Source organism: Aethina tumida, chromosome 3 (genome assembly GCF_024364675.1).
Source record: "Aethina tumida isolate Nest 87 chromosome 3, icAetTumi1.1, whole genome shotgun sequence".
Classification (NCBI taxonomy): domain Eukaryota; kingdom Metazoa; phylum Arthropoda; class Insecta; order Coleoptera; family Nitidulidae; genus Aethina; species Aethina tumida.
The window spans coordinates 3,909,169-3,927,588 of NC_065437.1; the positions used below are offsets into that span (position 1 = coordinate 3,909,169).

The 18,420-nt window shown below is 23.9% G+C and overlaps 2 protein-coding genes across 2 annotated transcripts; both read left to right on the forward strand.

Moving 5' to 3' along the window:
* The first annotated feature begins 1,476 nt into the window (after positions 1-1,476).
* LOC109601185 (protein obstructor-E-like) lies at positions 1,477-3,433 on the forward strand. Its single transcript, XM_020017409.2, has 5 exons — positions 1,477-1,632; positions 2,228-2,422; positions 2,580-2,783; positions 2,858-3,071; positions 3,130-3,433. Exons 1-5 carry the CDS (start codon positions 1,482-1,484, stop codon positions 3,188-3,190), a joined length of 825 nt encoding a protein of 274 aa, XP_019872968.2. The 5' UTR covers positions 1,477-1,481; the 3' UTR covers positions 3,191-3,433.
* Positions 3,434-7,416: 3,983 nt separating this feature from the next.
* Positions 7,417-12,580, forward strand: LOC109601180 (protein obstructor-E). Its single transcript, XM_020017403.2, has 5 exons — positions 7,417-7,648; positions 11,342-11,542; positions 11,799-12,005; positions 12,057-12,270; positions 12,332-12,580. The coding sequence occupies exons 1-5, from the start codon at positions 7,606-7,608 to the stop codon at positions 12,372-12,374; spliced, it is 708 nt and encodes a 235-aa protein (XP_019872962.2). The 5' UTR covers positions 7,417-7,605; the 3' UTR covers positions 12,375-12,580.
* Positions 12,581-18,420: the final 5,840 nt, after the last annotated feature.

The window sequence follows — 18,420 nt, forward strand, 5'->3', positions numbered from 1 at the left end:
ATAAAAATTTAAATATGTTTTAAATTAAATAATTTTTAAAATCAATATAATATTTTATAGTAATTTCTAAATATATTTTCAATAATTAATAATAAATCAATAATATTTCAGTAATTAATAAATATTTTTTAATATTTAATTATTGTTATATTTCTACATAAACAACATTGATTTTTATTTCAAATGATTTATTTTACAGTAATTTAACAATAAAAAAATCTGGAATAATTACTTAATGATGACAATATAAAAAATATTATAAATCAGAAAAAAATACAAAAACATCTTAATAATAAATAATAAAATTTAATAGTAATTATTTTCTATAGAAGAAATTAGTTTTTTCTACGAAATTATTTTATATTTCTTATATTTTAATTTAAATAATTTTTAAAATCAAATTCCACAAATACAATATTTTATTATAATTTTAAATATACCTTCAATAATTATTAATAATTCAATAATATTTCAATAATAAATAAAAATATTTTTTTAATATTTAATTGTTTTTTTTTTACTTCTACATAAACAACATTGATTTTTATTTTAAATGATTTATTTTACAGTGATTTAACAATAAAAAAATCTAATGGATTAATTACTTAATAATAAAAACATAAAAATATTCCTTCTTAAACAAATTACATAAATCAGAGAAAAATATATTTTATGATAATATTTAAATTATTAATAATTTTTAATATTTATTTATTGTTGTACTTCTACATAAACAACAATGATTTTTATTTTAAGTGATTTATTTTACCATTTTTAAAAAATGGTAAAATTTCATAATTTTTTTTAATTCTAAATAATTGTAATTAAATGACTTTTTAAAATAAAAATAATTGTTTCTCAATAAAAATAAAAATATTTTTCTAAAAAAAAACATCATTTTTATAAAATAATTACATTAATTTTTAAAGTTTAATTAATTATTTATTTAAAGATAAAAACTATTTTCTTAAATTATATTATATATATTTATGTTTTCTGTGTAAACTTATATACAATATATTTATCATTTTGATATCTATCAACATTGCTATATATTTTAGGAAAGCTATATAAAATAATTTGTTTTATTTTAGATATAAAAACTCATATATTCAATAATGAGAATATTTTCTATAGTTACTACAAAATTGTGTTTAAAAAAAAATACTTATAAATTAAATAAGTGTTTATATTTAATTAAATTTAATGACTAAATTTATAAAATATTTTTAAACCATACTCAGTAAACAATTACATAACATCCCACCGAATAGATAAACTGAATGCCAATTCCAATAACTTGTGAAGATGCATGAGGAGGAATGCCAGCAAATTGAAATAATACAAGAAAGGTTAAATATTTCACCACATCAATGGGGGAAAAGCCAGTCGCTCAATCAAAATCGATAACATGTCGGTGATAAAGTGGTACCGGCTGATTGGTTGGACGGCAATCTACAAGTTCTTAAATAAGGGAACTGATGGTAACTGGGCAGTCACAAACTAGAGGTGGACATTGTCTTACCTCTACTCCATCTGGTAATTGTTTTTCACATTTTGTTCAGCCGGTGCAACGCACACACAACATGAAATTGTTCTTGGTGACCGTTCTTGCTTTGGCAGCAACCGCAAGTAAGTACTACTAGTAAAATACTTTTATTGTTATTATTTTTTTAATTTTCAATGTGGGGCACGTTACATATTTCCTGGTTATGCAATTTATTCAATAAAAAACTAGAAGTGATATATGTAGAGTGTCACCTAGAGAAAGTACCAGTTTTTCGTTGTGTTCAAATGTAAATTAGAGTTGTTTCATATTCAATTTCTCTCACACTTTCATATGTGCACCGAAAAATTTTCTCCTTGCACAATTTTCCAATCAATTCCATTATAAATGTCAATAAGACAATAAATATCTGTTAATGTGGTACTGTTGGGAATTATAATTTAGGATGATAGACCGGTTTTCTTATTACAAAACTCATCGCCTTTCACTTTTATCTTACATAAAACATTGCCTTATACATGAATCGATTTAAAAATTATGTATGATAATTTGCACCTTTTTTTTTCAACTTAGGTTTTAATTAATGGGATTACGTTCCAATATTGCTGACCCAGATTTTAAAGAATTGAATTTCAATTTCGTATTGAATTTCACTTTGGCAATTTCATGAAGTTTTATTCAGTTAGAAAGTGAGATTTGATAAATGTACCCACTTTTCAGACGCCCAATTCAAGTGCCCCCCTAAGGACGGGCAGTACGAAGACCCGGTGCAATGTGATAAGTTCTACGAGTGTACCGATGGGGTTGCCAAGGAGAAGCTGTGCCCCGACGGTTTAGTGTTCGACCCCCTCATCCGCAAAATCAACAAGTGTGACCAACCCTTCAACGTGGACTGCGGCGATCGTACCGAGCTCCGTAAGTACCTTCAGAATACTAACCTATAAATCATTCATTCAATTATGCAAATCTCCGTTGGCGTAGCCTTGACGACAAAAAATAGCACACAAATTTATTCCGAGAACAATCAAACTGGTTCCAATCCATCCGCAGCTACATTCCCGATTGTTTTCAGAACCACCGAAGCCCAGGGGAGTGTGCCCACGCCGTAACGGCTTCTTCGCCCACCAGGACCCGGCCGTCTGCAACAAATTCTACAACTGCATCGAGGGTGAATACACCGAGATCACCTGCACGGCCGGCCTGCACTTCGACGAGTTCTCCGGTACTTGCGTGTGGCCCGACGCGGCCGGAAGGTCCGGATGCAACGAAGTAGGAAGTGAGTAACGGTACCATTAAACGACAGCGGGTCGTTCACACCTCCGTACGTTTGTTGATTGTCAATTTTTATAGACACCTTGAAGGACGGCTTCCAGTGCCCCAAAGAAGGACAGAAGGACGCCAACGGTAACTTGGTGGTGCACCCCAAGTACGCTCACCCCACCGACTGTCAGAGGTTCTACGTGTGCTTGAACGGGCAGGAACCTAGAGACTTAGGTTGTCAAGTTGGTGAGGTGTACAACGAAGAATCCCAAAGATGCGACGCACCAGAGAACGTACCTGGATGGTAACACTCATTAACCACAATCACCCTGTATAAATATAATAATTTGTCTTCGTTTCAGTGAGGACTGGTACAAGGATGAGCCCGAGTCCGCTCCATCAAAGCCAACAAAGAAGAACTAATTCCTTAACACTTTCCCTTTTCTTCTTCTCAGTATCTTTCCTCTTCAAGATTCCTTAATAGTTGATATACACATATTTATTGTATAAATATTTATATTTTTCCAAAGCTTCATTTCCTTTTTATCTTCTTTCCATGCATGTTGTTCCTTAATTCTTTACCTCTCCCACATTCTCAATGAACTGATATTGTTTAGTTTAAGTTTGTATTTTTTGTGTGATTAAAAAAGTTTTTATAAAATTAAATTACTGTTTTATTGTGCTTAATTACATCCACATTACATAAAAGATAATTTACAATATTTTAAAGAGAAAATGGATTGACTTAGTACAGCTTACTTAATCATAATCGCTTCAAATCATTGAAAGTAACTTTTTTTCTCTTACTAGAACAACTGTGATAATTTAGACACTAAATTACAATAAAATTAGGTTTTTATCAGTTTACTAACTTGATGAAATGAGCAATAAAAATCCATTAGCTTCAATGTAAATACCTTCAAATATCCATTTTTAACTAAGGAGAATGTATAATTTTAATAATTAATCAATTCTAGTTACAAGTTCTTCAAACTAATAGCTTAACAGTGACTTCAGTTGAGTGTTAAATATTTTGATATAAAAAGACAAAAATTTGCACAATTTTCAAATTAAGTAATGTATTTTATTTATTTATTTGTTTCTTATATAATTAAAGATGAAAATTTATCTTCAATTATCTAAGAAATACATTTATACATATAATAATTTTTTAAAATTAATGTTTCTGAACTTGAATAAAGAAAATTTAAATTTTTCAAAATTAATTAATAATTAAAAGTCTATTTTATTATTTATTTAATAATTTTCGATTCTTTTATTTAAACATTTAATTTATATATTATATACTATTATGATTAATCCTTAAATATATATTTTTTAATTTAATTAATTATTAATATTCCAATTTCATTAATATATAACAATTTTAAAAATTTATCTATTTTCATATTAATCATATTTAAAAAACATAAAAAAGAAAGTATATGAAGATGAAATGTATTTCAAAATTAATTAATATATTAAAAACTATATTTTTATCTTTTTCATATAAAATTTAACTTGAGTAAATTTAATTTTTTAATTCATTATTAATATTCCAAATAATGATTTTAATTTTATTTAAATTATTTTTTTTTTAATCAAAAATATATAATAAAAATAAAAAAGTATAATTGTTAATTTAATTAAATTTTAATATTACTAATAATGACATTAATCATTTCTTATTTAAAATTAAAGACATTTTCTTATTAATCACATTTAAAACATACATTACTTTTTTCCTGTGGAGCATTAGAAAATGGTTAAACATTTTTAAATTTAATTAAGTACTATTACAATTAGATATTGTCTTATTAATTACATTTAAAACTTATAAAAAATGAGAAAATATATTTCAACTTTCTCAAAATTAAACACAACATTCTTATTAATCACACTTAAAAGTTAAAAAAAAATGAGGAAATATATAAAGATGAGAAATGTGTTTCAACTGCTTCAAAGTTTATTCAATAAATTATTAAATTAAATATTAAAGACATTTTCTTATTAATCACATCACATAATAATATGATAATTACTGACATTATCAACAATTTTAAATAAATATTTAGCTTCGTATTAATCACATTTAAGGTATTTCAACTTTTACAAAATTTTCAAAATTTATTTAATAAATTAAATATATTATTACATTTTGTATTTTTATGTGACATTTGAACATGATTAAATATTTTTTAATTTAATTAAATGTTAAAATGACATAAACATAAGTAAATGTTAAATATATTTTTATCTTCTTATTAATCACATTTAAAAGTTTTAAAAAATAAGAAAATATATAAAGATCAAATAAATGTATTTCATTTTTTTCAAAATTTTCAAAATTTATTTAATAAATTAAATAAATTTCATGACTTTTCTGTTTGACATTTGAACATAATTTAATATTTTTTAATTTAATTAAATATTAATATAACAATTAGTGACATTAATCACAAATTTAAACAAACATTTATCTTCTTATTATTCATATTTAAAAGTTATAAAAAATGAGAAATTATATAAATGTATTTCAATTTTGTTTCATAAATTAAATATTACATTTTATTTTTTTCCTACATGATATTTGAACATAATTAAATATTTTTTAATTTAATTAAATATAAAAATGACAATTACTGACATTAACCACTATTTTAAATATATATTTATTTACGTATTCATCACATTAAAAAGTTATAAAAAATGTGAAAAATATAAAGATATATATTTCAACTTTTTCAAAATTTATTAAATAGATTAAATATTATATTTTATTTTATTTTTTTTTCTATATTACATTTGAACATGGTTTAATATTTTTTAATTTAATTATATATTAATAAAACAATTACTGACATACTAAATACTCTATTACAATTAGATATTAACTTATTAATTATTTTACTCAAAAATTAAACACAACATTCTTATTAAAAAAAATGAAGAATTATATAAAGATGAGAAATGTGTTTCAACTTTTTCAAAATTTATTTAATAAATTAATAAATTAAATATTAAAGACACTTTCTTATTAATCACATTTAAAACACTTTACTTTTCTCCTACATAACATTTAAACATGATTAAATATTTTTTAATTTAATTAAATAAAAAAATGACAATTACTGACATTAACCACAATTTTAAATATATATTTATTTACGTATTAACCACATTAAAAAGTTATAAAAAATGTGAAAAATATAAAAATATATATTTCAACTATTTCAAAATTTATTTAATAGATTAAATATTTTATTTTATTTTTTTTTTCTATATGACATTTGAACATGGTTTAATATTTTTTAATTTAATTATATATTAATAAAACAATTACTGACATTGACATGACACAATTTAATTAATTAAATATTAATAATATAAATATAATATATAAAGATGTAACTTATGTAAACTTGTTCAAACTTATCAAAATTAATTTACAAAATTAAATATATTATTATATTTTATTTTTTTTTGAACATGATTAAATATTTTTTAATTTCATTAAATATTAATATCACAATTAACGCCATTAAAAATAATTTTAAATAAATATTTATATTCTTATGAAAAATAAGAAAATATATAAAGATGAAATGTAATTCAATTTTTTCAAAATTTTCAAAATAAATTATTAATATTAATTAATTATTGCTGTTATATATAACATTTAAATATGAATTAATACTATGAATATTTAATTAATTTATAATTAATTATATAAAAATTATAAATATAAATTAAATGTACTCTAAGATTTTCAAAATTTTCAAAATTAACTAAAAAACAAAATTCTATATTGTATTTCCTTTCTATATACATAATTAGATTAATTATTAATATTCCAGTTAATTATTAAAATTCTAAAATATTAATTATTAGAAAAATAAATATTATTTTTAGAAATAAAAGTGGAATTTAGTTTATTAATTTTAAAAATTGTGTTTTACCATATAATATAAATATCTAAAATCACTGACAATATATATGTAAATATTTTATTTCTCATGGAATATTTTTGTTACACAATATAGCTTTTTATGTTGGTGATATTTTGAAATATCACGTGGAATATAAATTAAATATTTTTAGATAATAAGACAGAAACATACACGAAGTTTCTAAAAAAAATAGTAATATTTGAGTAAATTATAAAAAAAATATATAAATTAAAGGTAAATATTTAATATTATTGAATTAGTTATAAAATTTTGAACTAATTGGCCTAAATTTATACATATTTTGATAATTTTTAATCTGTACATATTGTTAAACATGTCAGTTTTAAGACAACAATGTAATTAGTATTTAAACTATGTTTTATTAACCATTTCTCTAGAAAGTTTCATAATTAAAAAATATTTTTTATTTTCTTCAACCTACCTTAAGAAATTTATTTGGTAGAGAGTAATTTATTTAATAAAATTTAACTTAAAATTAATGTAATTAACAGTATATTAAACGTGTTTAATAATTATTATAATTTACTAAGAAACTAAGATAGAACATAATGGCCGCATTTTACCATTAACTCTATTATACAATTCGTTATAAAATTAGTAGCATTCCCCCAACACCAAGACGGCGTAGAAATTCAATAAGACAAAATGAACATAACGCTTGTAACCGGTACTGCCGTATAGAACACACTCATTCTTGGGTAACGTGCTTGCGATTCTGCGATGCAAGAAGTACACGCCGAAGGGTAAAAAGTCACCAGACACTTTCTTCGTCAACTTAATTATTTCACGCGATAAGTTCAGTTGTGCGTGGTGCCGATATTTTGCATTTTGTGAGACCATCTGACATTGCTTTTCTCATTCACCAACATGTCGTACCTGAAGAGGTGTTTGATGGCTGTTTTCATTGTGGGTGAGTGATCGATTCCGATGGTATTTTTTTTGCTAATTGCGCTTTATGTGAGATTGTGGGTTCAACTTTCTTTGTGTGCAGTCAGGACATTTGAAATGTGTTGTTATGTAAAGAGAACATTTCCTTAATTCCACTTTTATTGTGTTCGTACCAGTTTATTTTTATTACTGTTTCTATCAAACTAGTTATAAATTGTTACTTTATTTTATTTGGATAAATGAGACTAATTATTTATTACATATCTAATTAAATTTAAAAAATGCATTTAATTTTCCATTCGTACGTTAAAATTAAGAAATTTATCTTTGTTGCAAACAGTTAATTATATGAAAATTAACAAAAATTACTGAATAAAATTATTTTTAAATAGGTTAAAACAGTTTTATATTTAATTTCTACTTACACAATAATATTAGTGCATTTTTAAAATATTTAATATCATAATATTATTAATTTAGTAGTTAATAAGTTAATTAAACACACACACACATATTCAATAATTATACTTAGATCTATTACCATAAATTAAAACAATCAGTATATTACATAACATATTGGTAATCTAAAAAACAATTTTGGAAACTAAAATGACAAGTTACACAATAAGAAAATATTTTATTAAATTTTTTTTGACTTTTAAAATGTATTAAATAAATAATTTTATTAATTGAATAATTAGAAAATTTAATAAACTAACAATCTTTATTCAAAATTTTATCTTACTAAACAGTAAGTTATATTAATTTTATTCAATAACAGAAGTTTTTTTTATTTTGAATGTCAATAATATTAATTTGGAATTTCTATGCTAAAAAACTAATGAACTAAAAATGTGAATGTGAATTAAAAAAAATGATAAATAAGATAATTAAAAAAAAATAAATTTTATAAAAAATATAATTTTTAAACTATACTTTTATTTAAATAAAATTTATTATTTGATAAATACTAAAAAAAAAGCATGAATTAAAAATAAACTTTATAAATTAAATACAATTTTATAAACTATAAAATAGTTTGTGAACTAAGAAACAATTTAATAAATTATGAAATGATTTTATAAACTAAAAATCAATTTTATGGACAATGAAACAATTTTTTATGCCAAAAAGTTATTTGAATTACAAAATAATCACAATTTTATAAACTATGAAATAAACAGTTTTATGGACAATAAAACAATTTTATAAGCAGAAAAGTTATTTGAATGACAAAACAAATTTAAGCTAATTTATAATATTATAAACTATTTGATAAACTAATCATGAAATAATTAGAAGTTTATGAACTAAACACAATTTTATATACTACAAAATAATTTTTGAACAGAGAATTAATTTAATGTGTAATGAGATAATTTTACAAATTAAAAAATAATTTTATGAACAATGGAACAATTTTATAAGCTACAGAATTATTATAAAATTATTTGATGAACTAAATAATATATGAATTAATCAGAAAATTGTTAAACTAAAAACAATTTTATAAACTATGAAAAAACAATTTTATGGACAATAAAACAATTATAAATTAAAGAGTTATTTGAATAACAAAACAAATTTAAGCTAAATTATAATATATAATGAACTAAGAAAAAATTAATAAGCTAATCAGAAGTTTATGAACTAAACACAATTTTATAAATTAGAAAATAATTTGTAAACTAAGAAACAATTTAATGAGTTGTGAGATAATTTTACAAATTAAAGAATAATTTTATGAACAATGAAAGAATTTTATAAACTACAAAATTATTATAAAATTATTTAATGAACTAAATAAATACATGAATTAATCAAGAAATTTATGAACTAAACACAGTTTTATAAACTATGAAAAAATCAATTTTATGGACAATTAAAAAAATTTATAAGCTAAAAAATTATTTGAATGACAAAACAAATTTAAGCTAAATGATAATATTATAAACTATTTGATGAACTAAGAAAAAATTTATGAACTATTCAGAATTTTATGAATTAAACAATATTATAAACTAGAAAATATTTTGTGTACTAAGAAACAATTTAATGAGGTGTGAGATAAGTTTACAAATTTAAAAATAATTTTATGGACAATGAAAGAATTTTATAAACTACAAAATTATTGTAAAATTATTCAATGAACTAAAAAAATATATGAATTAATCAGGAAATTTATGAACTAAACACAATTTTATAAACTATGTAATAAATAATTTTATGGACAATAAAAAATTTTATAAGCTAAAAAGTTATTTGAATGACAAAACAAATTTAAACTAAATTATAATTTTTTAAACTATTTAATGAACTAATAAAAAATTCATGAACTACTCAGATGTTTATGAACTAAACACAATTTTGTAAACTAGAAAATAATTTATGAACTAAAAAACAATTTAATGAGTTGTGAAATAATTTTACAAATTTAAAAATAATCTTATGGACAATGGAACAATTTTATAAGCTACAAAATTATTATAAAATTATTTAATGAACTAAACAAATACATGAATTAATCAGGAAATTTATGAACTAAACACAATTTTATAAACTATGTAATAAATAATTTTATGGACAATAAAAAATTTTATAAGCTAAAAAGTTATTTGAATGACAAAACAAATTTAAGCTAAATTATAATTTTATAAACTATTTAATGAACTAAGAAAAAATTCGTGAACTAGTCAGAAGTTTATGAACTAAACACAATTTTATAAGCTACAGAATTATTATAAAACTATTTAACAAATTAAAAAAATATGAATTAATCAGGAAATCTACTCCATACAATTTTATAAACTATGAAATAAACAATTTTATAGAAAATATAAAAAAATTATAAGCTGAAAAGTTATTTGAGTGACAAAACAAATTTATGCTAAATTATAATATTATAAATTATTTGATAAACTAAAAAAAAATTCATGAACTAATCAGAAGTTTATAAACTAAATTCAATTTTATAAACTAAAAAATAATTTGTGAACTAAGAAACAATTTAATGAGTTGTGAGATAATTTTAAAAATTAAGAAGTAATTTTATGAACAATAGAACAATTTTATAAGGTAAAATATATTTGAATTTTAAAAGAAATTTTAGTTAAATGATAAGCTATGAAATAACTTATGAATTAAGAAACAATTTAATGACTTTGATGAGCTAATCATAAGTTTGTGAACTAAACACAATTTTATAAGCTAAAAATTTATTTGAATTATAAAAGAAATTTAGGCTAAATGATAATATTATAAACTATTTGATGGACTAAGAATAAATATATGAATTAATCAGAAAATTTATGATTTAAACGCAATTTTATAAACTATGTAACAATTTTGTGAACAGTAACACAAATTTATAAGCTACAAAGTTTGATAAACCGAGAAAAAATGAATGAACTAACCAGATAATTTATGAACTAAGCACTATTTTATAAACTAAAAAGTTTTTTTTTTAATTATTAAACAACTAAGAAAAGATTTTAAATAAAATAAACTAATTAAAAAATTTATGAACAAAACACAATTTTATAAACTAAACTTCTTTCGAATCAAAAGACACATTGAGATTAATTTTATAAACTGAGATCTAAAAAATAATAATTTATAAGGGGAAATTTTATGAACGAACAATTACTTCTTACGAAGTTGTTTAAAAACTGTAATTAGTAATAATAAATCATTGTAATTTCACTAAATTTCACAGGTGCAAGTGCCCAATTCAAGTGTCCCCAAAGGACGGGATTCTTCCCAGATCCGGACCAGTGCGACCTTTACTACATCTGCTCCCAGGGCAGCTACGAGGAAAAACTGTGTCCGGACGGGCTCGTCTTCGACGACACCGATCCCAACCACGAACGCTGCGACATACCCGCCAACGTAGAATGCGGCGACCGGGTCGATTTACGTAAGTGGGACCTTTTGCGCAATTGATCGAAATACACACACGGATTTTTAACACACTTTCACAATTTTTTTTTTTAGTTGATTTTCGTGACCTTTTCAATTTGATTAAGATTAGTGGATTCGATCTAATTGTGGGGTACTTTCTCGTCTTGATGTTGGGTTTTGAAACGTTTTAATTAATAATCAAATAGATGATTGATGGAGCATTAATTTAATCGATAGAAGTTTTCGTTGGGTAATTATTTGTAAATTTGCAGAGGAGCCAAAGCCCAGCAAGGGCTGTCCCAGAGCAAACGGTTACTATCGTCATCCGGACCCTGAAGCTTGCGACAAGTTCTATAACTGCGTCGATGGTGTCCCCCACGAGCTTCCTTGTCCTCCAGGTTTGATCTACGATGACACAGCCAGCACGTGTGCCTGGCCAACTGCCAGCAAGAGGCAAGACTGTTTCAAGTCAAAGAAAGGTGGGCAAATCTTAATTTTCTCTGAGAATTTACTTAAAATTGTAATTTCAGATAGTTTAGACGATGGGTTCTCCTGCCCTGACGGAGAAGTGACCGGCCCAGACGGAAGGAGGCTCCCTCATCCAACTTTCGCCCACCCTGATGACTGTCAAAAGTTCTACATTTGCAGGAACGGAGTACAACCACAAAAGGGCTCGTGCTCTTACGGTTACGTATACAATGAAGACACGTTCACCTGCGATGATCCGGCAAATGTGGAAGGATGGTAAAATTGCTCATTAAATGTTTTTTCATCTTGTAAATTAATAATTATATATTTTTTTCAGTGAAAACTATTACAAGGATAAAGAAAACAAAAAGAAGCCATAAGTTTTTATGAAAATAAATATTTTAAGTATAATTAATTAATAATGATTAAGAGTATGCTGAAATATCAAAATTTTGGCAGTTTTGATTTATATTTTTATGTTGAATGTGTTAAATCAATTTATAAGCTTATATCAACAGAAATGCTTGTTTCTTTGTAGATACAATTTTATATGGAAAATTATCAATAAATTTATAATTTACCTTCTCTTTTAATGAATATACATTTAAATAATCAAACAAAAATCAATTATAATTATATATAAATCTAATATCAATCAAGAAAAAATGATATATAATAGTAAAAATGAGAAAAATCTAATATAATTTCTTTAGAATTAACTTTTTATGAGAATATCTAATGATTTAATGTTCCTATTATAAATTTAAATACATAAATTATTAAGATTTGGTATTTATTAATTATATAAATAAAACGGAAAAGTATAATTAGTCAAGGAATGAAATTAATATATTAATTGTGGAGACTTCAATGCTCACTAACAACTGAAACCCCTAAATTAATTGTTTATTAATAATTATTTAACTAATTATACAGCAAATAAAAATATTATTATATATGATAGATTAGCGACTGTTAATCTGTCTTTTTAGTTTGATTAAAACACTAAATTCACAATAATACGCTTTATTACAACAAACGTACTTTAACCCTCGACATCTAAAGCTTGACTGCCTGGTTCTTTCTTAAGAACTGCCCCGAATATTAAATGTAAACAAATACTTCAGATTTGCTTATAAAACAAAACTAGTCTAAATAGATGTGAGCACGTCGCATCGGTCCATCGGTGAAGGTGATGACGTAAGCTAACACGGCCTTCCTGACATGTGCGGCGTCCTCGCGCCTTCCGCAGTTTTGCAAAGATTCACCTGACACCGGTAATCTGTAAACATTATAACAGCAGTACAAGCTCAAAATATATTCGAAGAACTAAGTCTAAACCTTATTTCATTTAACAAAATAGACTGTTATGCGGCACAGTTAACAATCACTAGAAGCTCAGAGGCGGCTCAACCATCAATAGGTCTGTTACACCCATGACTCTCAAGTGCTATCAAAAGATACCATATTCTAGCCAGGAGCTCAGAGGCGGTTCAACCACTACCAGGTCTATTACCCGCTTGTCTCACAGACCCAGAACACAACAATCTAAGCCTGCAGAGCAGGGACCTTAAAAATAGCCTGCCGAGCAGGTACCTTTAAACATAGCCTGCAAAGTAGGGACCTTAAACATAGCCTGCAAAGTAGGGACCTCAAACATAGCCTGCGACGCAGGGACCTTAAAAATAGCCTGCCGAGCAGGGACCTTAATCATAGCCTACTAAGCAGGGACCTTCACATATAGCCTGATACACAGGGACCTTAAACAGCCTACTAAGCAGGGACCTTTACACACATTCACACATCAATCTTATTAAATAAATCTATATCCATCATACCTTATAGAATTTCTGTATCTGGCCAGGTTCGTAACTGTTCATGCGCTGCTATTGTAGTTCTACCTCGGCTGCCAATCCTTCGGAGTGCGTACCTCTCATTAGGTAAACAATGCGTTACCTCAAAGGGTCCGTGATACTTTGGTTTCAACTTTCCTCTATTCGACAGCTAACAACGACATCTAATCCTAACGAACTTGCTTCTGTATGTAGTTCGGTTGACAATTCCAGATCAAAAATGTTGAAAATCGGATAAGAAATCAATCGTACATTTTCACATTTAAATGTCCATTCAAAAGATTTTCCCTCACGTAACAGTGCAGATATCGGTGCTGTTAAAGTTGCAAAGTTTTTCACAAGATGTCTAAAATATCCATTCGGTTGTTCTTTTATTTCTTTCGTAACCCACTCGTCCATTACTGACAAATTCAAGTCATGTTCCTCAAATGCAATTTCTAAATCTTACAAGTCGAAACTGCGCTGCAGCCACACTTAAACCTTCTGCGCAGCCATCTTCAATGTTGCTTGAGTAGTTTGGGCGTTGGCCATTGTCGATAAAATTTCCATGTTTTGTTTTTGGAATCTGTTGTTACTTTCTTGCTGCTAGTCTCTCTCCGATGCACTTTCGGTAATGTTCACAACGTTCGGACTTACTGCGCGGTCGCGTTTTTCACTATTGTCTGCCATTGTTCGTTCACAAAGAAACACAAAAAAAAAAAAAATATTTTTTTAGGTCCTTTCTTCCGGAAATAATTCACGAGAAGATATCCTTTATCCCACTTCTGATGATAGATTAGCGACTGTTAATCTGTCTTTTTAGTTTGATTAAAACACTAAATTCACAATAATACGCTTTATTACAACAAACGTACTTTAACCCTCGACATCTAAAGCTTGACTGCCTGGTTCTTTCTTAAGAACTGCCCCGAATATTAAATGTAAACAAATACTTCAGATTTGCTTATAAAACAAAACTAGTCTAAATAGATGTGAGCACGTCGCATCGGTCCATCGGTGAAGGTGATGACGTAAGCTAACATATATAACAGTAAAAATAAAAAATATCAGATGCAGTTTATTTCCAATTAAATTTTTAATAGATTAAAATTATTGCCTAATATAAATATGATAAAAAAGACTATTTATTTATTTATTATGCAGATATATAAGCAAGAACCAATATTATAAACTAAAAATTATTACTTAAATATTAATCAATTATCAATTGTTAATTTAAACACATAAATTAATGAAAAAGATTTAATATTTATTTATGGTATAGGTAAAATGGAGTTTAAGGGAAAGAAATAAATGTACCAGACGTGGAGACATCAATGCTCAATAAGAATAAGAAGCCCCAAATTTAATTATTTATTAATAATTATTCAACTAATTTTAAGCAAATGAAAATATTATCATATATAACAGTAAAAATTAAAAAAATCCAATAAAATTCCTTAGAATTAATTTTTTAATAGTTTAAAACTATTGCCTTATATTAAACTTTAAATTTAAACTCAAATTAACGAGAAAAATTATTATTTATTTATTATACAGATATATACATAAAAACATAAGAAAATATAATTTCATAAGGTCAAAAGTTATTTGAATTAAAAGACAAATAATCTTATAAACTATTTGATGAACTAAAAAAGAAACACATAAACTAAGTAGAAAATTTAGTTAGAAAACCTAATTTTCTAAACTACAAAACAATTTACAAAGTTAGAAACGATTTAATGGACAGTAAAACAATGTTATAAACTAAAAATCAATACTATAAACAAAAAACCAACTTTATAAACTAAAAATTATTTATTAAATTTTAGTCTGTTATCAATTGTAAATTTAAAACACGCAAATTAATGAAAAAGAATTAGTATTTATTTATTATATAGATAAACTGGAAAATATAATTTATGAGTTTAAGGGAATGGAATAAATGTACCAGACGTGGAGACATCGATGCTCAATAAGAACTAAAACCCCTAAATTTATTGCTTATTAATAATTATTTAACTAATTTTGATAAAATTGAAATAATATTAATAATAATAACTTAAAGAATATAGTATTTTATGTTTAAATTGAATTTTACTGTTTTGTTAACAGTTTCATATTATTCTAGAACTAAATATATGAGTAATTTTGTTTGTTTTGGAGAATGAATAATAACATTATATAACCAGAGATCCAAGAATTCTATGCTAATATTTAATGTTGATTTGAGAACTTGTATATTGTTTACAATGGTTTTTTATTAATTAATAACACAAGTGTGTTTTATAATATCAAAGTTTTTACTCTCATGATTTATATTTCTATTTTTAAATTTTTTAAATCCATTTATAAGCTTATATTATCAAATATACTTGTTTTTTTGTGATTATTTTTATATTTACTTTCGGATTTATCACCAATCCCATGATTTATGTGTTTTAAGGATTATATATTTTATAATATGTATTCAAACAATAAAAACTATAAAATCTATTTTAGTTTGCTGAAAATTTCAATATAAAAAATTGTCTTTATTTATATTTAAAATTGCTTTTCATATTGAACAATTGGAAATTATTCAACTACGTTAATGACATGTTAAGAAATAGTTATAAATAATAAAATTGTTTTACTTAAAATATAAAAATGTAATATGGTATTTGCATATATAAATTATTTTATTTACAGTTTATATATCAACAATAATATATAATAAATCAACATTGTAGTTTTTACTTAACGTGTTTTTTTTAGTTAGCACTAATAATCAAAGTAATTGTAAATTAATTAATATTAATAACATAACATTTTAAAATTAAATAACACATTTTTAATTAAATAATGACTAGTTATTCATATAATTTTGAGCTAAAAGGATTTTACTAATTTCATATGATGATATACTAATGTCATGAAATATAGGTAAATGTATATTTATTAGAATAAATGCATTAATAAACTAATAAGAATAATATTACCTTTCGATATGCAACCCCGAATACAGTTATTTCAGGATTACAGAATTTTTTATAATTCTAGACATTATAAATATTTTACTAAAAACACAATTTAACATTTTATTTAGATATGTTTTATTTAGATAATAAATTGTAAAAACAATTTTAAAATAATAATTAAATAATACAGGTTATTTCAGGATTACAGGTTTTTTTATAATTCTATAAATTTTAAATACTTTACTAAAAACTCAATTTATCACTTACTGATTTATTTAGGTATTTTTTTAGATAAATTATGAAAACAATTTTAAAATAATAATTAAATAAAAATGGCGCCCAACTATTACAGTACAAAATGATTTAAAAGTAAATAATAATTCAAAAAGTTAATGCATCCAACATAGTAATAATATTATTAAGCACAAAGCTGAAAAAAAATTAATATTCTATTCCAATTCAAAAAAAAATATGAGTAATGAAAATTCAAAACAAAATGATTTAAAATGTTCCAAAGTAAATAATTATTTAAAGAAATTAATACACCCAACACTGTATTAATATTATTAAGTGCAAATCTTTAAAGCCCTGATATTAAAAAAAAGGGTTCCCTTGAAAGAAATAAGAAAAAACATATATGAAAATTAAAAATTGTTATTATTTTATTCCTACTCAATAAGAATAATTGTTTAAATAATAGAGGGACCCAATATTGTATTAATATTCTTGGTTATAATAATAATTACTCAAACTTGACTATTATTATTTACAAATCTTTAAACTATAGATATACAAAGTAATAATTTGTTCCCTAAAAAGAAATAATAAAAAAAAAATATAGAATTAAAATATAAGCAATAATTGAAAAAAAAAATTAATAATGTATTAATATTATTATATAGCACATAACTAATATTTCTTGAAATTTGACATTTCCTACACTATAAACTAAAAAAATAAGAATTTGTAAAAGAAGATAACCTTGTAAATAACCACAAGGTTACGTGTATCGATAAATGTGTATTAAATTCGAGAAATAATTGAACAAATTGGTCTATACAATGAACCAAAAAATTATTGTTAACTTTCACTGCTCCCGATAAACTAGATTACATAAGCCCAATGTTGATAATGCGCAACAATTAAACTATATAATGCATGTGTAGTAATCTAAATTAACATAACATCCAAAGCAATCAAAAGTATCAATTAATATTTTATTTTGGGGCCTTTAAAAAATGTACAATAAAAGCAACTTTTTTATTTATTGTTGGGTGACTATATCTTAGGTTATGTTTCCTTTTTATTAATTTGAAAGTATTTTGTTTTATTTAAGGTTTCATATTTAATTATTTAATATTTTTTGAAATAGCCAAAACAATAAAGGTTAGGATCACTGCTGTTATGACAGATTGATGAAGTAATATTACCCCACCGAAGTGTCACTTACACTACTTACTATAACAATAATAATAATGTTTTTAATTAGAAATAATGAACAATTTATAAGACCAGGTAATTTTCTTTATTAATTTTTTATTAAATTATTTTAATACAGTCTCTAAACCAACCACCAACAATTTATAACATGTTTTGTGAATAAAAATTAAAAATGGAACTTTTGATGTTCA